The sequence below is a fragment of the Tachyglossus aculeatus genome, chromosome 23 (genome assembly GCF_015852505.1).
Source record: "Tachyglossus aculeatus isolate mTacAcu1 chromosome 23, mTacAcu1.pri, whole genome shotgun sequence".
Taxonomy (NCBI): Eukaryota; Metazoa; Chordata; class Mammalia; order Monotremata; family Tachyglossidae; genus Tachyglossus; species Tachyglossus aculeatus.
This window is the reverse complement of record NC_052088.1, coordinates 16,986,109-17,009,388: the sequence shown is the minus strand read 5'-3', so window position 1 is coordinate 17,009,388 and position 23,280 is coordinate 16,986,109. Positions and strand designations below refer to the sequence as shown.

At 44.8% G+C, this 23,280-nt stretch overlaps 1 protein-coding gene and 1 long non-coding RNA gene across 6 annotated transcripts in view; one reads left to right on the top strand and one right to left on the bottom strand.

The window, feature by feature from the left end:
* The window catches only part of LOC119944744, an 82,007-nt gene extending 64,614 nt beyond the window's left edge, over positions 1 to 17,393 (top strand). The window contains exons 3-8 of one of the 3 annotated variants that reach the window (XR_005455943.1): positions 5,469 to 5,661; positions 5,822 to 5,905; positions 8,884 to 8,986; positions 12,746 to 12,853; positions 15,396 to 15,606; positions 16,183 to 17,393. This is a non-coding gene — a long non-coding RNA (uncharacterized LOC119944744). The remainder of the gene's footprint in view (positions 1 to 5,468; positions 5,662 to 5,821; positions 5,906 to 8,883; positions 8,987 to 12,745; positions 12,854 to 15,395; positions 15,607 to 16,182) is intronic. The other 2 variants (XR_005455945.1, XR_005455944.1) reach the window with 2 other exon arrangements.
* Positions 5,655 to 23,280, bottom strand: part of RASGRF2 (Ras protein specific guanine nucleotide releasing factor 2) — a 209,110-nt gene continuing 191,484 nt past the window's right edge. For 2 of the 3 annotated variants that reach the window (XM_038765854.1, XM_038765855.1), the window contains exons 21-27: positions 20,829 to 20,932; positions 18,210 to 18,294; positions 15,388 to 15,585; positions 14,440 to 14,519; positions 11,112 to 11,229; positions 9,449 to 9,517; positions 5,655 to 6,564 (exon numbers count right to left, since the gene is read on the bottom strand). In XM_038765854.1, coding sequence (XP_038621782.1) covers positions 6,472 to 6,564; positions 9,449 to 9,517; positions 11,112 to 11,229; positions 14,440 to 14,519; positions 15,388 to 15,585; positions 18,210 to 18,294; positions 20,829 to 20,932 — 747 coding nt within the window. In that variant the 3' untranslated portion in view covers positions 5,655 to 6,471. The remainder of the gene's footprint in view (positions 6,565 to 9,448; positions 9,518 to 11,111; positions 11,230 to 14,439; positions 14,520 to 15,387; positions 15,586 to 18,209; positions 18,295 to 20,828; positions 20,933 to 23,280) is intronic. The other variant, XM_038765856.1, reaches the window with a different exon arrangement.

The following is a 23,280-nucleotide window of genomic DNA, read 5'->3' as shown; positions in this document are numbered from 1 at the left end:
CCTCCCATCCCCTCGGCATATGTGTACATATCTATAATTTAATTGTATTAATGTCTGTCTACCTGCCTCCAGACTGTAAGCTCATTGTGGGCAGGGAATGTGTCTGCTTATTGTTGTACTCTCCCAAGCACTTAACACAATGCTCTGCACATAGTAAGCCGCTCAATGAATACAAATGAATGAATGGTTGTTAAAATGGTGGGAAAAACTGGCTCATAGCAAATTTTTTTATTCTTCCTGGTGTAGAGGCGAAGGCAGGTTTATAGCTACCCCGGGCAATGGTAGGAAAGCCCTCATTGAGTAAATAGTGATTGGTTTCAGTTTTCAATGAAGTAATGGAGGAAACCCACCATTTTGGCTCTTTTTCTGGTGAGCACCCCTTGGGATTCTGTGAAGTGCCCCCATAGTTTCCCTGTTGGTTGGTTGGAACATCTGAGAGCTCTCTCTAGGCATCGGGAGATGCCGACGTAATTACTTGGTGTAGAGGAAGACTATACCAGGCTACATGAATTGGCTTCCTGCCTATCTGCACAGGGCGGGTGGCGAGCTGAGAGGCAGTGAGTGGAATCTCAGAAGCTTCCAGCATGTCGTTTATTTGCAGCAAAGATACGTGTCAGTTAGACTTGTCCGTCTGTCCAAACATCATTATCATAGATGATGTCCTCCCTCCCTAAAAGGAATAGCATTAAGAGATATAGTTAAAGGGAAGGGAGTTCCCAGTTGTATCCAGCAGTTTCAGTCGTAGGATTATTCTGTCTGTAGTCTCAGTACTTTCTTTACCCTTGGCTCTCAGGGACGAAGTGAGAGCAGGTGAGGAAATACCTGATAAACAGTGTTTCATGAGGCACTCAGCTAAGGCAGTGGGGGCGGGGGGAGCAAGAGAGAATTTAATACCTTGACCCATGTCACACTGTGCATGTTCACGTAAACTGAATTCTCATAATGCGCTCGGAGCCATATGTCAGTGGAACCCATTGCCTCCAAACCCAGTTGGGATTTAGTCCCGAGTACCTAGAGGAATTGGGCCAGCCCTGGGCTACGGCAGCATGGGGCACCTGCCCCAGGCCCTCCTCCGACTGCTTGCCCACCACTTCCCCAGGGCAGAGTCCATGGGGCGAGATTTATTACTCTATTTATTTATTTTACTTGTACATATCTATTCTATTTATTTTATTTTGTTAGTATGTTTGGTTTTGTTCTCTGTCTCCCCCTTTTAGACTGTGAGCCCACTGTTGGGTAGGGACTGTCTCTATATGTTGCCTATTTGTACTTCCCAAGCGCTTAGTACAGCGCTCTGCACATAGTAAGCGCTCAATAAATACGATTGATGATGATGATGACGAGAGAGTTCACATTGGCCCATTTGGGCTGAACTCTGTGAACCACCCCGCATCTTCTAGACTGTGAGCCCGTTGTTGGGTAGGGACCGTCTCTGTATGTTGCCGACTTGTACTTCCCAAGCACTTGGTACAGTGCTCTGCACACTACGCGCTCAATAAATACGATTGAAAGAATGAATGAATTGTGGGACTGAAAGGGGAAAGAATCAGTGATATTTAGAATTCAAGAAAAATAATGCGTTTAATGTGCATATAGGCATAATCTCACCATTCACCCCCCAAACTATGCCTGATAACACAAAACAAACCCTTCAGTCCACCCTTCATGGACAATTCAGATGTTGGGGACACATATTTTGATTTCTGTTAAAAGAAAATAAACATACTACACCTTGTCCATTAGACAAACCAGTCAAAATCAATTGCACAGTTATACAGAGCTTATACAATACAGAGGTTCAACATTCACACATATTTCATTTTTCAGTAGAACCAATTTGCAGTTTTCAAGGACATATATATTCCTTTTCCTCCATTTCAAATATTCAACAGAGATGTTCATTCATTCATTGTCATATTTATTGAGCACTTACTGAGTGCAGAGCACTGTACTAAGCGCTTGGTGAAAGAACCAAGGCGTATTCAGTGTAGGAGGTGCCTTTTCTGACAAGACAGAAATCGAAACCACAGAGATCGAAACTCAGTAAGCCCTCCCTTTAAAAATAAGGTGCTTTATTGGAAGGTTTGAAATGGCCTCTTCAGAGGGCACATGGAGCAGGAGCGATTGCTTCTAATTTGTTTATTGTTATATTCTCCCAAGTGCTTAGTAGAGAAGCAATGTGGCTCAGTGGAAAGAGCATGGGCTGCTTGTCAGCTGTGTGACTCTGGGCAAGGCACTTAACTTCTCTGTGCCTCAGTTACCTCATCTGTAAAATGGGGATTAAGACTTTGAGCCCCTTGTGGGACAACCTGATCAACTTGCATCCTCCCCAGCGCTTAGAACAGTGCTTTGCACATAGTAAGCGCTTAATAAATGCCACTATTATTATTACAGTGCTCTGCACATAGGAAAGTGTGTGAAAAGAAATCAGTTCCCGGCCCATTGCACGTAATCAAAACTTCAATACAGATATTGTTATTTATTCCAAATTTTTTAAAGGCCAAGAGCTTTATTTGCTATAGAATGTGATGTTAACGTCTTCAGAAACTTTAAAACCACAAAGGCCCGTCGATAATTGTGACTTTAAATTTGCATCACCGTAATACTAAATGACAAAAATCCTCAAGTATGCACGAGATGGAAAATGTGTTTGCGTTGAATAATTTGTCCCAAATATCCAATGGTTTCCTACAGGGGGAGGGGGCCCTGGCATAAGTGCCAACTCCTCAGGTGATTGACTCATCTCAGGTCTCTACCAACACCCGAGAGCATCTGCGCACAGGTGAAAGGACCCAAAATGATAGCTAAAATCATTTCACGCAGTAAGTTTTCCTGCCTGATGCATCAGAAGGGTGCCAAAAATACAGCCCCATTTTGCTTAGAATAGTCAACCTTCCCCTTCCCTTCACCAATACCCCATTTATCTGCAGGTGTGAAATGTGTGAGGTGACTGTTGGGTCTTGTCTGTGGCAGGAGCTAGTATTGTCTTGGGGAAAGGAGGAAGCAGGAGCAGCTGTAAGCAGAGCTCGAGAGGGACAAGTCCCCAGGCAGGTCCATTTTAAGGTCGGCATTACTAGGGTGTGGAAATCTGGGCACATGTGCCTTCAGCCAGAGCTAAGTAGAAAACTATTTCCTTTTTTTTCAATTCAACAAAATCCTTAGCTAGACTAGCACTGTGAGCTCATTGTGGGCAGGGAATGTATCTGTCGTTTTACTGTACTCTCCCAAGCGCTTAGTACAGTCCTTTGCGCACAGCAAGCACTCAAGACATATGAGTGAATGAATGAATGGAGACTCCTTTGGGGCAAGACACCCAGTTCCAAGAGTCTCGGAGGTGAGGACCAGTAGTTTTTCACTATACCCCCCCAGAGAGCATCACAAGATCTGTCTGCTCTGGGGCAGATAGGGCCACGCAGTACCTGCTGTCAGCCAGAGCCAAAGCAGAATGACCAGTGGTGTCTGCCATTCAGACATTTGATGCTATTGATGCCTGTCTACTTGTTTTGTTGTCTGTCTCCCCTTCTAGACTGTGAGCCCGTTGTTGGGTAGGGATTGTCCTTATCTGTTGCCGAACTGTCCTTTCCAAGCGCTTAGTAAAGTGCTCTGCACACAGTAAGCGCTCAATAACTATGATTGAATGAATGAATACAGACGCCACCCAAGCCCTGCTGTGGGATTCTGGTAAGGGTCATTCCCCTCCAACAGGCAGATCAGCCATGTCGATGCGGAAAAGAAAAAACTTAAGGCAGTGAATTGATCCCTGGGGTGTTGTGTCTCTTGAAGTTTTTAGATGGGCATCAAGTGGGAGCACAAGACATTGGGCTACGTACTACTCTCCTTTATTTCCCTTTAGGGAAGCTGAGGGCCGAGCATCATCTACTGAGGGCTCGACCCTAAGAAACCCCATGGAGTTTGGCATGCTTTGCAGGAGGATGCTTCTTCCAACTAGCTGCTGCATTGGGCAGTTATCAGTTTGAGTGCACGACTGGGGTGTGCCCAAAGGCAACTTTGGGTGTCTCCCCAGGTAATGGGGGGATTGTTGAAAAAAGCCGGGAATGGGCACAGGCGTTGCGGTGTTTGAGCTGCTGCTCATAGGTGGAAGGGGCATTTCTTATTTAAACTGCTTCTTTAGTTATATCTCTCTCCCTCAATTGATGAACACACAGACACTAGTCCATTTTGGATGTAGAGACACAAAAGGACTCCAACTCTCAATGGGTGTGAAAGGTGTCCCCTCCAGCCAGGATCACAAGGCAGAGCTGCCACAGTAGTCCCTGTACCAGGAGTATTTTCCTGCCAGTAGCCACTATGAGCAACCTCTTCCTGTACCGTGCCCAGCTTTGTTTCTTTGGGAACAGGAATAATATGTATTCCAAGACACCTTGTACTGCGCTCCTCCATCATGGCCAGACCTTGAGCTGTTTTGTGAAACTGGCATAGGTTAACTTTTAATCCTGTTATTTTAAAATGAATGCACTGAAGTCTGTATTATGTCACGTCTCTTATAAGAGCCCCAAATCCCATGCTTCTAATCATGCAACAGGTCTCTTGCCACTTGCTAATAAAAAGATCAAACACACAACGTTAAAAATGAGAAGAAAGCATCTAGAACTATCCCTTTGTGTGTTTAGGGTCCCAGGGCTAGTATGTGAGCAATTAAAGATGCTTCTGGAAAGCTGCTCCAACATTCTCAGTTGAGGTTTGTAGTACTTAGCTGATGTTTAGCAGTGTAGCCATTTATAGCCCTGGCCTTGGAGGTGCAGAAAATGGTCTTGATGGTCACTGCTAATGAGGTCCATTTTCAGCTCACCTTTCCACCTGGCCTGGAGAGGACCCAAAGTGGAATTTATCAGGCAGCTGTTGGCCCTAACAGTATCATTAAAGTGCAAGTAAAGAAGAAAAACATAAGCCAGGCAAAACGATTTTTCACCATCGGTATTAATAAACAGAAACTTTAAGAGTCAGTGGGCACTAGTCACATCTTTCCCTTTTTCTTTAAACACACTCTCCCTGAGAAGAGAGAATGGAGGTAAGCAGTGGTGGAGCCTATTTCTTTCATCTGCCTAAAGAATCACCTCTGGAAAAGTTCAAGACACTGCTCCGGCCTGGCACCCAGGAGGCTCTGTCGGTTTGACCCGCTTCCTCCGCAGGTACAACCGGTCCTGCTCAACTAAGAAATGAGGAAACAGTGCCCCGGCTCACGTTTAGGGCTGATGGTTCACATTGGCATTTTAAAAACAGCTCTAAGCGCTGGACAACTTTCTCAACAACAAATGCTCACCTGTTGAGATTCTCACATGGCAAGAATGAATAAGGGCTGATCATGCGCTGATAGAATCACATAAGAGGAATAAATAGAATAAATAGAGCTAACATCAAGCCAGTGAACAAAGCTGATTTTTTTTTAACCAATTAACTTCACTTACAGTGGGAAAAAATGGATTTCCCCTTTCTTTCCTGCTTTTCAGGTAGTTAAGCACCTCCCGTTATGGAGAAAAAAGTGCCTGCATTTCCAGTGGTCAAGAGCAACGCAACATGAGCTCAGAGGAAATGTGCAAAGAGTACCTACCTACTTCCTCCTGAAGACTACCTACAGCAGTGAGGACCCTGCCGCCAACCCAGAAAGCTGACCGTATATACGGACTCCAAAGAGAATTCCAGGTCAGCCACGCATTAGTCAAACCAAGCAGCTCCCTAGGTTTTACTTAAGGAGTTGAATGTATAAAGTCAACTTGATTTTCAACGTTTACTCTACCCCCTCCCAATTCTGCCTACTCCCAACACGGGTGAGACCACTAAAGAACATAATATTATTCTCTAGATATAAATATTTACAACACTTTTGAAACTGCGCACATGCTGGAAGATTCAAACCTGCCACGAAGTTGTTCGGTCTCCATCAAATGTGAGTTACATTTTTTTTTTTCTGTTAGGCACCTACTATTTGCAGTTAAAAAAATACAAAAGCAGAAAACTCCCGGGAATGGGTCAGTAGATGCACAATGGTGAGAGCAGCATGCCCAGAAAACCGTCAAACCCGGAGGCCTGTCGTTCCTCCTCCCTCTGCCGGAGCACTTGAATCGACTGGAACGTACTATGGGGTTTAGATTTGTCTCCTTCCCTAACTAATCCCAGGGGAGTGGGCTACTAGCATATAGGTTCCAGAAAGTCTCAGTTCTTCTCTAGATGCTTGTTACCTCAATGCAATCGTTATGTTTTGCCAAGTAATAATCCCCTGACACCAACCCCACGACCCGCTCCCAAGTCTGAAGTCTTTTTGCCTTTCCTCCATCCCATGCAGCAGCAGCAGCAGCAGCAGTGGCAGCAGTGTTTTCCTTGCCTGACGAGGGGATTTCTCGGAGGCCGTGTCATCCTCACTCCTCTTCCCCTAGCATTCCGGAGGGTGTGGCATGCACAGATCTGTCCTTTAGCACTAAAGCTCTCTGCACACTCATGGACAAAGCTGGCTCTTCAAGCAGGGAGTCTAGGTTCAATTTTCAGCGATAGCTCATACAGCGTATCTTCATCTATGATGAGAGTCTTGTCCAGTAGGTACTGAGTGACCTGAAACAAAGAGAAGGATCAGCATTCCCAACCAACAGCAAATGAATGGTTCTGGGCACTCCAGAGTCATTTTGGTCTATATTCCTAATGACCCTTTCGACCCTTCCCTCTTTGGGTGGGGGGTTCACCTGGGGAAATGAGAGCCACAGACATCTAAGGGATGAGCAAACGTGTGGTATAACAGATCTGTATTTGTTTACATCGTGACCCCTTGCCCCCCCTCCATTCCCCCCATCTTACGTCCTTCCCTTCCCCACTGCACCTGTATATATGTATATATGTTTGTACATATTTGTTACTCTATTTATTTTACTTGTACGTATCTATTCTATTTTATTTTGTTAGTATGTTTCGTTTTGTTCTCTGTCTCCCCCTTTTAGACTGTGAGCCCACTGTTGGGTAGGGACTGTCTCTATATGTTGCCAACTTGTACTTCCCAAGCGCTTAGTACAGTGCTCTGCACACAGTAAGTGCTCAATAAATATGATTGATGATGATGATGACTGGAATTCATACAGTGAGGGCTGATTGGCTACCACTGATCCAGTGCATTTTCCTTGTTGCTAGTGGGGGTGTCTCTTTGGGAAATGTTCACCCTTTTGTGTTTTCAAGTCTAATTAGCCAACTGTGCTTGACCAGGACAGTCCAACATATGCAGGTATCCTGGCTGGGCTAAAAGCCTCGGCCAAAGGCTCCAAAAAAACCTTTGGAGCTCTCTAGAGCAGCAGCATTTTCTGTCTGCTTTCATTAAGCCTGCTTCCCCTGGTCACCAAATCTGCCAGATGGGAAAGTGAAGCCCGGCTTGTCCTATAGCCCTGGCCACCTGAACTTCTCTTCCTCACGGGCCCTTACTCTGGAGTTTTTATTCCCCCCAGCATCTGTAGGTATGCTCCAGAAAGGTGGGTCTGCCCCTGGGTGTTCAAAAGACTCCTAGATAGGCAAACAAGGGGGACAAAAAGGGGCTATCTCTCCCTCCCTCCCTCTACCAGAGGTGTGGGATTTAGAGCCCTCGGCCTCTTTAAACCTTCAGAGAAGCAGCATGGCTTAGTAGATAGAGCAGGGGCCTGAGAGCCAGAAGGACCTGGGTTCTGCTGTGTGACCTTGGGCAAGTCACTTGACGATGATGGTATTTAAGCACTTACTACGTGCCACGGGGTTCAGTTCAAGCGGATTTGGCGTCTGGTCGTATTTCTTGAGCGCTTACCGCGTGCAGAGCACTGGACTAAGCGCTTGGGAGAGTCCAATGGAACGACAGTTCGTTCATTCAGTTGTATTTATTGGATGAATGGGCCAGAGTTCCGTTCTAAGCGCTGGAGTAGATATAGGGTTACTAAGCGCTTAATAAATACAATTTATCCTGGCCTGAGGCTCCTAGAAATAATAATAATAATAAAAATAATGGCATTTATTAAGCACTTACTATGTGCAAAGCACTGTTCTAAGCGCTGGGGAGGTTACAGGGTGATCACATTGTCCCACAGGGGGGCTCACAGTCTTAATCCCCATTTTACAGATGAGGGAACTGAGGCCCAGAGCAGTGAAGCGACCTGCCCAGAGTCACACAGCTGACAATAGAATCCCCTCCAGACGCTCAGTTCACTGTGGGCAGAGAACATATCTATCAATTCTGTCGTAGTCATCCAATAAATAAATTCATTCATTCAGTGGTATTTACCTCTATATATGTATATATGTTTGTACATATTTATTACTCTATTTTACTTGTACATATTTACTATTCTATTTATTTTATTTAGTTAATATGTTTTGTTTTGTTGTCTGTCTCCCCCTTCTAGACTGTGATCCCGCTGTTGGCTAGGGACCGTCTATGTTGCCAACTTGGACTTCCCAAGCACTTAGTCCAGTGCTCTGCACACAGTAAGCACTCAATAAATAAGATTGAATGAATGAACTTCACTTCTCCGGGCCTCAGTTACCTCATCTGTAAAAATGGGGATTAAGAGTTTGAGCTCCTTATGGGACTCTGTCCCACCTGATTGACTTGTATGTACTCCAGCGCTTAGAACAGTGATTGGCACATAAGTGCTTAACAAATACCATAATTATTGATTGTATTAAACCCAGACTTCCCCAAGGTGCCTCACTGGGTTGTCCTCTTCACCCAAGGCAATAACACCTTTACCCCTGACGGTGGACCACCAACCATAAACACCCGCTCTCAATACCAGCCCTAAATGGAAATTTTCTCCTTACTACTGTGGGCAAGGGATCACTGAAGATCCTTATACTAAAAGGGGAGAATGCTGCAGTAGCCCTGCTTATGTTCACTCCTTCCTTCCTCTCATTTTTCTGCCCCAGCCACCTGGACGGATCCAGACCTATGCTGAGCCAAACTAAAGCTGTGCTCCGGCCATCCCGGTTTTCTTGAAGACTCTTTTGGGAGCCGTTTGGGAGCCGTTTGGTAAGTAAAAGTGATACTCACTTTGAGGAATTCATTCGACCTACTCTTCCTCCCTTTCTGTCAAGGCTACTGTAGAGAGTAAATTGTAATCACTGTACTCTCCCAAGTGTTCAATAAATAATAATAATAATTTTGGTATTTGTTAAGCGCTTACTATGTGCCAAGCACTGTTCTAAGCACTGCGGGGAGATACAAGGTAATCAGGCTGTCCCACATGGGGCTCACAGTCTTAATCCCCATTTTCCCCATGAGGGAACTGAGGCACAGAGAAGTTAAGCGACTTGCCCAAAGTCACACAGCTGATAAGTGACAGAGCCGGGATTAGAACCCATATCCTCTGACTCCCAAGCCCGTGCTCTTTCCACTGAGCCACACTGCTTCTCCACTGGTTGGCTGCCACGAGGTAGGCTCCCTCAGGGATGAGGGCACGACGTCTGTATCTTGAGTCCAACACTGCGTTACCTTGGCTTGATGGTCTATCCGGTAAGAAGTCTGCTGGAACTGACGTATCTCCCTGATAATATGCGAGATCTGCCAGATGATAGAACAACAATAAGCACGTGAAGATTTCATCTTTCCCTCCATCTCAAAATTCTGAGCTACAGCCTGTCCCCGACACCCGCTTAGCACCTTAGCTGAGTTCCGCTTCTCCAGCGACAGTGGGCCTTGGGTAAGCCACTAACTGCTCTGTGCCACAGTTTCCTCATCTGTAAAATGGGGGTTCAGTACTTGTTCTCCCTTCCCTTACTGTAAGTGAGCCCCACATAGGGGAGGGACTGTGTCCAATCCGCATGTACTGCATTTACCTAGTGCTTGGCACATAGTAACTGCCTAACAACTATTTAATTTTTTTAAATGATCATTGTTATTAATACAGCATCCTTTAACAAGCTCTCAATTCTTCAGCATTGCACTCCTACAGGGCCAGGGGGTCCTGATGACTCAGTAGCCAAGCCCCATTCCTTTTATTTGTTATGTTTCTCTGCGTGGTCTCTAGTGGCTTCATTACAACATCCTTGAGGACAGACTAGAATCAAAATTACTATTTTCCTAACCCCCACAAACTGTAAGAATAAGGGGTGAATATGCTAGGATCCCACCTTTCCCAGGTGCAATCTTTTATGAAATCTGTATTTATTAAACAAAGCTCCTTATCTTCCCACCCAAACACTGTCCTTCCCGTGACGTGCCCATACCTGTAGGGCACCACTGTCCTTTCTGTCTCACAAGGCCATAACCTTGGCGTTATCCTCGACTCCAACCCACATATTTAATCCATTACTAAATCCCGTTGGTCCCACCTTCACAACATCGCTAAAAACCGCCCTTTCCCCTCTCCTTCCAAACTGCTCCTACGTTAATCCAATCATTCATCCTATCCAGCCTGGGTTACTGCATCAGCCTCCTTGCTGATCTCCCAGCATCCTGTCTCTCTCTACTCTGGTCCATTATTTCACTCTGCTGCCTGGATCATTTCTCTAGAAAAGCATTCAGAACATGTCACCCCGCTCCTCAAAAAACTCCAGTGGTTGCCCATCCACCTCCACATCAAACAAAAACTCCTCACCATTGGCTTTAAAGCACGCCACCACCTTGTCCCCTCCTACCTCACCTCGCTTCTTTCTATAACCCAGCCTGCACAATTTCACTCCTCTAATGCTAACCTTCTCACTGTACCACGATACCGCCTGTCTCACCGCCATTCCCTTTCCACATCCTGCCTCTGGCCAGGAATACCCTCCCTCCTCAAATCCGACAGACTCTCTTCCTCTTCAAAGCATTACAGAAGGCTCATCACCTCCAAGAGGTTTTCCCCACTAAGCCCCACTTTTCCTCATCTCCCACACCCTGCTGCATCACCTAGACTTGCTCCCTTTGCTCTTCTCCCCTCCTAGCCCCACAGCCCTTAAGTACCTATCCGTAATTTTATTTATTTGTACTGATGTCTGTCTCCCCACCTCTAGAGTGTAAGCTCACCGAGGGCAGGGAATGTGACTATCGTTTCCTACTCTCCCAAATGTTTGGTACAGTGCTCTGCACAAAGTAAATGCTCAATAAATACAATTGAACGAAAGAATTAATTAAACAAAGTTCATCAACTCCCCTTTGTCAAAATTATACTCACCATTCTCATTTTGGAAAAGTTTACGAGACCTTCCTCGGTAAAGTTGGGTGTTCCTTCTTCAATAAACGCCAGATCCGTTAAAAACATCCCAAGATAGGGAACAGCAGGAGGATTACAACTGTGTTGTGAACAGTTTTCACTTATTACTATCGGTTTTTCAGCAGGACAATATAAATGTCTACTTTTGTTTGGGATTGCCGTTGCAGGAGCACAACTAATGTAAATTTAAATATTCAGAGCATTTTAATATAAAACGAGGCTCGAAGAGTATCATAAAAGTCACATATCGTGCAGTATTTTGTGTATGGAACAATACAACACACAGTCTTTAAAACAAGTGTAAAAAATTACAAACCTATTATTCTTTTAACTTGCCCACTTCCTACCAGTTAAAATACAATATATCATAATCAGTCCTCTTTGCCTGTTAGTTGTTCAATAGACTTTGGACCTGTTTGTTATCTGACATGTAGCTAGCGATAATGACAATTATTATGATATTATGGGCTCACTGTGGGCCAAGCAGTGGGCTAGAAAAGTATAATCAGATCATTTGGGGCTCAATCTTACTGGGGGGAAGGAGAATAAATTGGACAATTTCTGGAACTAAACTAACATTTTTCAGGTCAAGTTTCCAAATCCTGCATAGTGCTCATGATTTGGAGCTTTGCAACCATTTTTTTTTTAAATCATCCAATTATTTTTTCTCTTCTATGGGAGACATCAAAGGATCATTGCCACAGGCCTGCTCCATCTCTTAAAAAAAAAAAGGGCCACGCAGTTCAAATAATTTACTGAGTGTCCAATGTGTGCAAAACTCCATAGTACATGCTCTGGGAAGTGGCAAAGGAAGTAGAAGTTATCCTCAAGGAACCATGGGCCGCAAAAAAAAAAAAAAAAGTGACACGAATACAAGTGACAGAACCAAAGAAAGACATGACCGACTACAGCTGTACAGAACAAGGATTGTGTATATTTCCTCTATGGTACTCTTCCAAGGGCTCTGCGTACTGTGTTCGAAACAAAGTACTCAAATACCACTGACTGCTCCTCCTCCCCTCCCCATCACCCCTACTTCCTCCCTCTGCTTTTCCCCCCTCCCCACAGTACTAGTATTTGTACATATTTTTCACCTTATTTTATTAACGATGTGCATATATCTGTAATTGTATTTATTCATTTTGATGCTATTGATGCCGGTCTACTTTGTTTGCTGGCTGTCTTCCCCCCCTTCTAGACTGTGAGCCCATTGTTGGGGAGGGACTGTTTCTATCTGTTGCCAAATTGTATTTTCCAAGCGCTTAGTACAGTGCTTTGCACACAGTAAGTGCTCAGTAAATACAATTGATTGAATGAATGAATTGGTTGGGGTGGCTTGAGTAGCCACTGAGGCTAGTCTTGAAAGCGTCACAGAAGAGTCTTTAGCAGAAGTTTGAAAGTTAGAAGGGATACATAGTGGAGGGGAGAGAGGCACTGGTTAGGGGTCATAATTACCTATTTATATTGCTGCCCTAGATGATGTCTTACTTTGTTTTCCCTTATTAAGGAGAAAGTGTGCCCCCTGACAGTGGTTTCCCTTCAATTTTTATCTTTACGGATTCAGTGAACGTGGTTTTTCCTCATCCTTTCTCCAGACTGAATCAATTTAAGGATTGTGATGAGCCAGCCTACAAGAGATCCCATGACCAAGATCACAGAAGATCATGGGTCTAGCTACCTGTGGAGTCCACGGCATGAGCCAGGTGGGTTTGAGACTTGGGAAACTGAGTGACTGATAGGAGAGATTACACTAAACTGTTAATTAAAAATTAATTTAATTTTTAAATTAAAGTTAAATTAATTGTGTTAATTAATTATTAATTAATAATTGTTAATTTGTTAATTAAAATTAGAGAAGCAGCGTGACTGAGTGGAAAGAGCCCGGGCTTTGGAGTCAGAGGTCATGGGTTCAAATCCCGGCTCCGCCACTTGTCAGCTGTGTGACTTTGGGCAAGTCACTTCACTTCTCTGTGCCTCAGTTACCTCACCTGTAAAATGGGGATCATCATCATCATTAATCGTATTTATTGAGCGCTTACTGTGTGCAGAGCACTGTACTAAGACTGTGAGCCCCCCGTGGGACAACCTGATCACCTTGTAACCTCCCCGGTGCTTAGAACAGTGCTTTGCACATAGTAAGCGCTTAATAAATGCCATCATTATAATTAAAAACCATACAGGACTGTTTTTTACACTTATTAAATAAGAATCAGTAGGAAGAAAAACACATTTTGGAGGGTTGGCAGGATTTACCATGGTAATCTCATTTCACTACCGAAAGCATTATTCGCCATTAGGTATCCAGGCCGAAAGGGAAAGTGTTGGATTTTATAGAAGCCAGTCATGCTCCAAAACCAGAATTATCTTTTATTTTATTTTCTTTTTTTTGAGGGTGTGAGGTGGCTTGGAAAAGGAGAGCAAGAGGCCAATTTTTAGCAATAAAAACTCAAAGAATCATCTTAAAGCCACAATTTCTGTCAGGGTGACCTTCAGAGGCCCCCCTGCCTGGGCCTACTCACTGTCATAACCCTCAGAGAGCGCCTTCTGACTAGTCTGTCTCTCTCTCTCTTGATTTTGTGGTATCTGTTGAGTGCTTACTGTGTGCCTAGCACTGTGCTGGGTTAGATACAAGATATCAGGTTGGACACAGTCTCTGTACCAACAAGGGGTTCCCAGTCTATAAGTGCACCTGGCCTTCTCATCCCCTGAGCTGAGTTCGTGGAAGTGCCTCCATCCACCTGGGGGCCTGACCACAGGACCACACCGAGTCTCTATCTGATGGGGACAAAGGAAAGATCAGGGCAGGGAAAGATTTCATCAGGAAGCACCTCTGAAGCCCTCTGCTGCAGCCAGAAATGCCAAGAACATACAAATTAATGATAATATAACGAGAAAATTGCCAATCGGATAAAAGTAATAACCTTAGACAAACGCCCTGGAAAGCAGGCGGACGCTCTGTCTCGCTGACCCAGCCACCAACAGGGTGATTTATCAAGACAAATCACCAACACTTGGAAGTTTGAGAAAAGGCAATGGCAAGATTGTTTTTCATTCATTCATTCAATCGTATTTACTGAGCGCTTACTGTGTGCAGAGCACTGGAAGTACAAGTTGGCAACATATAGAGACGGTCCCTACCCAACAGCGGAACATAATTTTAGGTGGGATCATCCGGGTTGTAGAGCAAGGTTTCTTTAGGAAAATTATCTTAAAGGCAACTTATTTTTTTAATAAATCGCATGCAAATTAAGTGCATTTAACTGTGAATAATTTTTCATTACAAACTTACTTTTTGAGTGTTTCTCTAAGGTTTTTAAATCTCCCTTCAGACGATACCGTCTTCTGAAGTTTTTCCATGAGAGCTTTAGTCTAGAAGGGAAAAAGAGCACTCAGTCAAACACCACTAAGTGAGCCTATTATACTGCCAGTTTCAGAAATAGGAAAACATGTGTCACATGGTGCAATTTATGATTTAATGAAGCAATTAATAAATGCTACAATAAGCAGCACAGCCTAGTGGAAAGAGCACAAGCCTGGGAGACACAAGGAAGGATGTGGGTTCTCATCCCAGCACCACCACTTGTCTGCTGGGTGATTTAATTTCTCTGTGCTTCAGCTAGCTTCCTTATCTGTAAAATGGGGATTAAGACTGAACCCCATTTGGGACATGGACTGTGTCCAACCTGATTAGTTTGTATCTACCCCAGTGTTTAGTACAGTGCCTGGCACATAGTAAGTGCTTAAATACCACAAAAAATGTGGAGGGAGGAAGAAAAGAAGAAAGGAAGGAAGTTCCCAGATGAGTGATTCCAATCCAGAGCACAAAAGTTAAAGCTGAGGCCATTTGGAAGGGTCTTTGAGGCCCAAGGCTCCTGAAAATTCTCTTTATTTTACCTGTGGGGTTGATTCTAAGACTGGCTGCACCACTAAGCTAAATACTACCAGGTGACAATGGCAATGAGACAGCTGCAGGAGTAGCTTGTTGAAATAGGTGAATGAATACAAATGCTCTAGCTTTTTCATTTCCCAGAAATTTACAGGCTAGGATAGGCACGCATGGGTCTAAGACCAATTAACAGTGAAAACACAATAACTGTACAAGTTCAACTGGCCCCATTTATTAAATATCTTCCTAAATAGGAATATTTGGTTTGTCACCTCTTTTTGATCGCTACCCACCAGTAGCAAGCTTTTTTTTTTTTTTTCTTCATTATATGAGTAACTTACTGTGATTTACCTGTTTAGACACTTTGGCCCAGGTTTTCTTCAGCCTGTAGATCGCGCTTCTGTTCAAGGCCGAGGTGATCTCCAGCACCCCGTTGTAATCGTGCAGACAGCGGCAGATGTCAGCTACCGCCACCCACTTCTCAATCGAGTTCGCCCGAGAGCTGACATCAGCGTAGTTCATGATTTGGGAGGCTACTAGGTTACTCATCTGGCACAGAGCCAAAAGAAGGTGGATTTAGGCGGGGGGGGAAAACACCCCAACTGCACACCATCATTTTTTAAGTAGATGCGAAAAACAACATCAGCATGATAAGAAATAGCTTGGAAATAGACATGGTTAAAGTTCTGGGAGGGAATTAACTAAATTAATCTGTGGGATAAAATAGGCACGTCAGTTGGGTCAGACTGTGCCGCCTTTGAGTTCTGTACGGCACCTAGTGAGGGGAAAAGAAGTAATGATTGATTCTCATGTTAATAATCCCAGTGTATGGAAATGAGGCAGCGTGGCTTAGTGGAAAGAGCCCGGGCTTGGAAGTCAGAGGCCATGGGTTCTAATCCCAGTTTAGCCACTTGTCTGCTGTGTGACTTTGGGCAAGTCACTTCACTTCTCCGTGCCTCAGTTACCTCATCTGTAAAATGGGGATTAAGACTGTGGGCCCCATGTGGGACAACCTGCTTATCTTGTATCAACCCCGGTGCTTAGAACAGTGCTTAGCACATAGTAAGCACTAAATACCATAATTATTATTATTATTATTAAGAAGAGGGGAAAATGTTCTCATCTTTTACTGAACCCCCATTCTAGGTAAGATTTTACAGGTTTGAAATTTGTTAACACGAAAAAAACTCTCCCAGCAATGAAGAGGATCTATTTCTGTAGGCGGTAACCTCAAAAACATCATGCCTCAGTTGGGGCCCCATCTTTCCTAGGTGAGTTTTCCTGCTCTCTCCACCATCCCCCTGCTGTGCTTCCTTGGAGAATAAGCACATAGTGACCGGCCAGCTTTCTGAGGCGGCGGGCTGCTCCCCCACCTTCTTCTCAATGGTCCAGGCAACTGGAAAATGAGACTTCTTCCTTCCCAAATCCATACAAATAGATCTGTGGCGCCTTAGTACAAAGTAAGCGCTCAGTAAATGTGACTTTTGAAACCCAGGTCCGCTTCCCAGAAAGTCAGAAACAGTGTAGGTCCAACCGCTACGGCTCTTCTCCAAGTGGATGTTGTGTGGAGGACGATAGGACTCTACTAAACCTCAGCAGCGGGGCCTTAGCTTGGCAGCCTGTCAGGAGGGTTGGTGCCCTTCCGGGGGCTTTGATTTCTGTGACCACAATGTCCCGGGGCCCAAGAAGAGAGGGGAGCTGGAGCCAACCTGGCTTCCCTGGGATCAACAGGTGCGGATCGCAGCTAATGAGATGGTTCCCTCAGAGGGGAGGTCCGCCCAGATTGGCTGGGAATATGCTAGCTATGCACCGCCTGGGGTGGGAAGCCTGGATCGGCCAGATATCCTGGAAAATTGGCACCCTGGAGATCATTTCTTTTGCGAGATGGGACCCCCTCCCACCCACACTGTGCTATGCCCACTTTGTGAGGGCCAGTAATGCCATGAGGAACCCCCTAGAAATATACTAGATACTAGTAAAGATACTGGAAATATAAGTATCCCCTACTGTTGACCTAGAATAGAGCTCAGTGACCCCCTTGGGCTGAGTAAGCGTGACTGACCTATAGGTGTGTCCCTTAAGGACCTGCTGCTCGGTGTTTACCTGCGTTATCCTCAAAAACAGGTTACATCGGGTTTACCCATGTTTCTTTCTCTTTGACAAAGCTGTGTTCTAGGTGTTAGTGTTGGGGCTCATGGCCAGAGAACCCTGATGTCTTCCCAGTGAGTTGGGACAGCCACGAGTGGCTTCAAGGAGCCACTGTGTTGAATGTTGGCAACCTGATCCTTTCTGTACGGGTTTCTGCTCCTCGGATATTGTGAACCAGAAGGCTAAATAAAGACTCTCACATTCTTATCTAGTCGGGGGCGACTGGTCTGTTTAATCCCATCTCGTACGGAAGGTGAAAGTCCGTTCCCCAAACCCGGGTCCTAGCGACTGGTGCCACCTGGGAACCCCAGGGGTTTGGCAGAACCGGGCCCCTTTCCTCCTGAGTGGGGAACTGCTGCAGAATCACACTGTCCAGACTCCTGCCGGGGAGCAGAAATCTGGTGCTGAGCCTACTACTTTCAGGACCGCTCTCTCGACCTAGAATGACTGCAAGTACAAAGCTGCTGAGCCAGACCCTGTAAGGAAGTGTTTGTTCGCCTGGATGCCGGAGATGGCACGGTGAGATAAAAGCCGGGAGGCCAGACTCACTAATGAGAGGGCTGGAGGCTCGTTAGTACCACTGCAACAATGAAACGGGGGAAAAAAATCACAAGAAGGAAAAAGGCGAACAAAAGGTGAAAGATGAGACTGACATTCACTCAGAGAAACGTTGCAAATGAATACCATGAAGGATTTTGCCTGATTTAGCAGATGGACTCTCATCTCTTTCATACAGTGCCAGGCAGTCGTCGTTCCAACCAGAAAGAATTCCACACTCTCATGGTTTGGAAAGTTAAACCAAACAGGTTGAGAACAACTATGTACTACACACACACACAATCTTTGCTTAGACTGTAAACCCTTTGAGGGCCAGGGACTGTGTCTTAATTCCCACCTGTGTATTGTTTCCCAAGGCTTAGTACATTGCTCTCTTTCTGCAAACAATAAATGCTTAATAAATAGGCATACCCTGCACTCCATCCTTTGCTGCACTTCCAAGGCTAAGTATTTTTCCGATTACTCACATCATTAAAGTGTTTGCTCGTTTTCATAATGTAGGGCGTCCTTTCGCTCTTATCCAATTTCATCCAACCTTGTCCCAGAAATTCCCTGAAAGAACAACAAAACACTTTCAGTTACCCAAATCTTCAGTAAGGTAGCTTGGAAAAAGCAGAGACTTGAGTTTTAATCCCAGTTTAACTGCTCTGTGCCTCAGTTTCTTCATCTCTAAAATCAGGATTAGCTACCTGTGTTCCCTCCTACTTGGACTGTGAGCCCTGTGTCCAAACTGATTCTCCTGCATCTACCCCAGTGCTTGGCCCAGAGTAAATGCTTAACAATTATTACAATTAAAAACAATCATTAAGATCATTGTCAGGCTGATAAATTAGGCCCTGGCAATAACTGTCCTCACCAAAGCAGGCTTTCACTTCCAGCATTTTGCAGTGCAGTTGCCAAGGGAGACTGGTTCTTCCATTTCCCATATGCCCACGCCAATGGTTGGTACTGAGATCGACTCAAAATCAATAGGAAGCAGCATGGGCTTGGGAGCCAGAGGTCGTGGGTTCTAATCCTAGCTCCGTCACTTGTCTGCTGTGTGATCTTAGGCAAGTCACTTACCTTCTCTGTGCTTCAGGTACCTCATCTGTAAAATGGGAATTGAGACTGTGAGCCCCACGTGGGACAACCTGATTACCTTGTGTCTACTCCAGCACTTAGAAGAGTGCTTGGCCCATAGTAAGTGCTTAATACCATTATTATTATTACCAAGGCATCAGTAACAGGGAAAGGTTAAAAAGAAAGACACTAGATATGGGCGGAGAACCAAGCACAACTCAGTCTTGGTTTTTAGCTTTAGAACAAAACAAAAGCCTATCAACCCAGTCGCTATTTAACCTGAAATAAAGTTTTCACCTTCTCTGCCCAATCTCCCATTATTAGCAGCTGCTTTTCATTCTTCCAGGAGCTCTTGGCTAGATGCACACTGAAACATCTTACGCCCAGCAGGAAGCTTTGGGAGGGAACTTACATAATGCGTACTCGCCCTCTGGGACCTGGAAGAAGTGAGGTCAAAGGGCACTTGGGAGTTAAGGAGTGCAGGACAAGATAGTGAGACAGGCAGCATTATGGAGCCAAGGAACAGCTCAAGTACATGAAGCCAGACTAATAATCATCGCGGTATTTGTTAAGTGCCAGATCACGTGCCAAGCACTGCATTAAGTTCTGGAATGGATACAGATCATCAGGAGAAGCAGCACGGCCTGGGAATCACAGGGCCTGGGTACCCATCCCAGCTCTGCCACTTGCCTGCTGTGCATGTTATTTAGCATCGCTGTGCCTCAGTTTCTTTATCTGTAAAATTGGGATTCCTACCTGTTCTCCTTCCTCCTTAGACTGGGAGCCCACTGTGGGCACAAGGACCACATCCAAGCTGATTAACTTAATATCTACCTGGATATATGTTTGTACGTATTTATTTTTAGACTGTGAGCCCACCACTGGGTAGGGACTGTCTCTATATGTCGCCATCTTGTACTTCCCAAGCGCTTAGTACAGTGCTTTGCACACAGTAAGCGCTCAATAAATACGATTGATTGATTACTCTATTTTATTTGTACATATTTATTCTATTTATTTTATTTCGTTAATATGTTTTGTTTTGTTGTCTGTCTCCCCCTTCTAGACTGTGAGCCCACTGTTGGGTAGGGAACGTCTCTATATGTTGCCGACTTGGATTTCCCAAGCGCTTACTTAGTACAGTGCTCTGCACACAGTAAGCGCTCAATAAATACGATTGAATGAATGAATCTACCCCAGCGCTTAGAACAGTGCTGGACACACAGGATGTACTTAACGAATACCACAACTCTTAGGTTGAATATAGTCCCCGTTCCACACAGGGCAACCGTCACCAGGGGATTAATAATTCTCCACCCAGAGGAACGCAGCGTGGCTCAGTGGAAAGAGCCCGGGCTTTGAAGTCAGAGGTCATGGGTTCAAACCCTGGCTTCAACAATTGTCAGCTGTGTGACTTTGGGCAAGTCACTTCACTTCTCTGTGCCTCAGTTACCTCATCTGTAAAATGGGGGTTAAGACCGTGAGCCCCACGAGGGACAACCTGATTACCTTGTAACCTCCCCAGCACTTAGAACAGTGCTTTGCACATAGTAAGCGCTTAATAAATGCCATTATAATATTATTATTATTATGGGAACTGGTCGCTTGTCTTGTCTTATGCTGTTGAGTTGCTTCTGATCCATAGCGACACCACAGACACATCTCTCCCAGAACACACCACTCTCCATCTGCAATCATTCCGGAACTGTATCCATAGCATTTTTGGGTATTAGAAATTGGGAGAGAGTTGGTGGGGACAGACATTTCTATGCAGTACATTGACTGTAGATTCATGTCACAGTCACAGAAAAAAAAAGAGGCACGACTTCAAAATGTTGCGCTTGGGGTTTTTCTAAAGAGTCTCCGCTCTCGAAATGCCCTTCTTCAAGAACCTGAAATGCCCAAGGCGGCTGATCAATGTTTCTCTGGACAGAAATTTCCCTGTGAATCAGTGTTGCCATATAAAACAACTTACAGGAAGACAGCTGGGAGACCTGTGCTTTGAGTGTCCTCGGGGAAACACTTACTCGTAGGGGATACTTCGGAAAACGATGTGGTCTAAGAGGGTTATCTGCTCTGCCAGCTCCATAGCTGATAAGGTTTCAAAGCACTCGGCCTTGGCACAGTCTGACTGCAGAAACAAAGGAGAGAGCAGTTAAGCAAACATGGAATGATATCAAAACTCACTTGCTCCAAAGCCTAGGTGTATCTACCTTCGTTTTTCCTGAAAGAGGGGAAAAAGTACCATAATTTCTAGGCTTATGATGGTTATGCAGGAAGCAGGCAAAGAGATGAAAACCTTCAACACCAACATTAATGAACGAAATGCCACGGCTGGCTGCTCCACAGCCAAACTTATTGCAAGGAAAAACAGTTTGGCCTACTGAAGGACTGGGAGTCCAGGGTCCTGGGTTCTTAATCCTGGCTCCACCACTTGCTTGCTATGGGACTGGACAAGTCACTTAACTTCTCTTCGTCCCAGTTTCCACATCTGTAAAATGGGGATTAACATTTTAACATCTTGTTCTCCCTCCCTCTCAGACTCTGGGCTCCGTGTGGGGCACGGATCATGTCTCATCTGACTATCCAGCCCAGCACTTAGCACAGTGCTTGACACACAGTAATAATTAACAACAACAACTATGGTATTTGTTAAGCATTTACTATGTGCCAAGCGCTGTGCTAAGGGCAGGGGTAGATATACGTTAATCATGTATAATGGGAGGCCTTCCCAGACTGAGCCCCTTCCTTCCTCTCCCCCTCGTCCCCCTCTCCATCCCCCCATCTTACCTCCTTCCCTTCCCCACAGCACCTGTATATGTATATATGTTTGTACATATTTATTACTCTATTTATTTTACTTGTACATACCTATTTATTTTATTTTGTTAGTATGTTTGGTTTTGTTCTCTGTCTCCCCCTTTTAGACTGTGAGCCCACTGTTGGGTAGGGACTGTCTCTATATGTTGCCAACTTGTACTTCCCAAGCGCTTAGTACAGTGCTGTGCACACAGTAAGCGCTCAATAAATACGATTGATTGATTGATTGATGTAGGACACAGTCCCTGGCCCTCAGGGTGCTCAGTCTCAATCCCCATTTTACAGTTCAAAAGTTCCGATCCTTCGGCCCCTGGATTATGGACCCCGCGTGCTTCTGCTCTCCCGTAGTAAGCCCTTAATAAGTGCCCGCAATTGTTAAGGGAAAAACTCTTCTGGGTCTTATATCTCTAAGGGTCCAAAACATAGCCTGCAAATTCCTGGTGGGCACAAGTGGGTGAACTGTGTCTCGCTGAAAATAAAGAACGTCCGTCCTCAAACCTCTCCATCCTAGTCTTGAGTTTGCAGCACGACACAACCACCCAAACATTTCATCCATCACGCCAGCTCGCAGGAGTAAAATCTCACCATGTCGGCAAGTTAATTAACCCCCTCCTATCTTTCACCCCGAGCCTTCTAGATTGTGAGCCCGCTGTTGGGCTCTATATGTTGCCAACTTGTACTTCCCAAGCGCTTAGTACAATAAATAAGCGCTCAATAAATATGAGTGAATGAGCACTTCTGCTGCCGTCTCAGACGGGGGTATTTTGAGAATGCAGAATACATCAAATTCACTCTCCCCATCTTCAGAGGCTTCAATCAATCATTTATTGAGCACTTACTGCGTGCAGAGCACCGTATTAATAAGCACTTGGGAGAGTACAATATAACAGATACATTCCCTGCCCACAATGAGCTTACTAAAACTGTCTCCTCCAGGAAGCCTTCCCTGGCTAACCTCTCATCTCCCCACCCTATTCACGGTCACTTATGCACTTGGGTCTTTACCCCTAGGACTTGCTCACCCCCCCCAACCCTTACAGCACTCATGGGCCTATCCTTATACTCTGTTGCTTCCCCTACTTGAAATTTATTTTAAATGTCAGTCCCACCCAGTAGATTGTAAACTCTACGGGTGTACAGACAGAATACGAGGTATCAATTTACAAACAAAAACTGATGCAAGGACAGAAGAAAAAGCAGTTAATACACCATGGTGTACAGGAGACTCTAAGTTTCCCTGGAAACGCAATAGGTGCGAGATGTAGCCACATGACTTCAGCACTGTACAGACATATTTAGCTGGAAAACGGAGCATGATAAAAGCTCATAATATTTCAGAAGGCCGTCTAACTTCATATTACAAGCTATGACTAAACTTTCACCATCCCAAGTTGCATGCCGGAAGTCATCACTTTATGCCAAATATATCGCCTAGCAATATCTCAACTCGAAAAGAATGGAACTGTTTATTCTTATACTGTTTATTGCCTTAGGAAAGTCAAAGAAAAGAATATCTAGAATAAGACATCCGCTCTAAGGCGCCTACTAGAATGTGTTAAACATTCAGTGCCAGTTTAGCAACATACTTCCATTGACTGCTCACTGTATATGAGGCTTCAGGTGTATTTAGCAGTAAAAACTAGCAATGTTAGTAGAAAA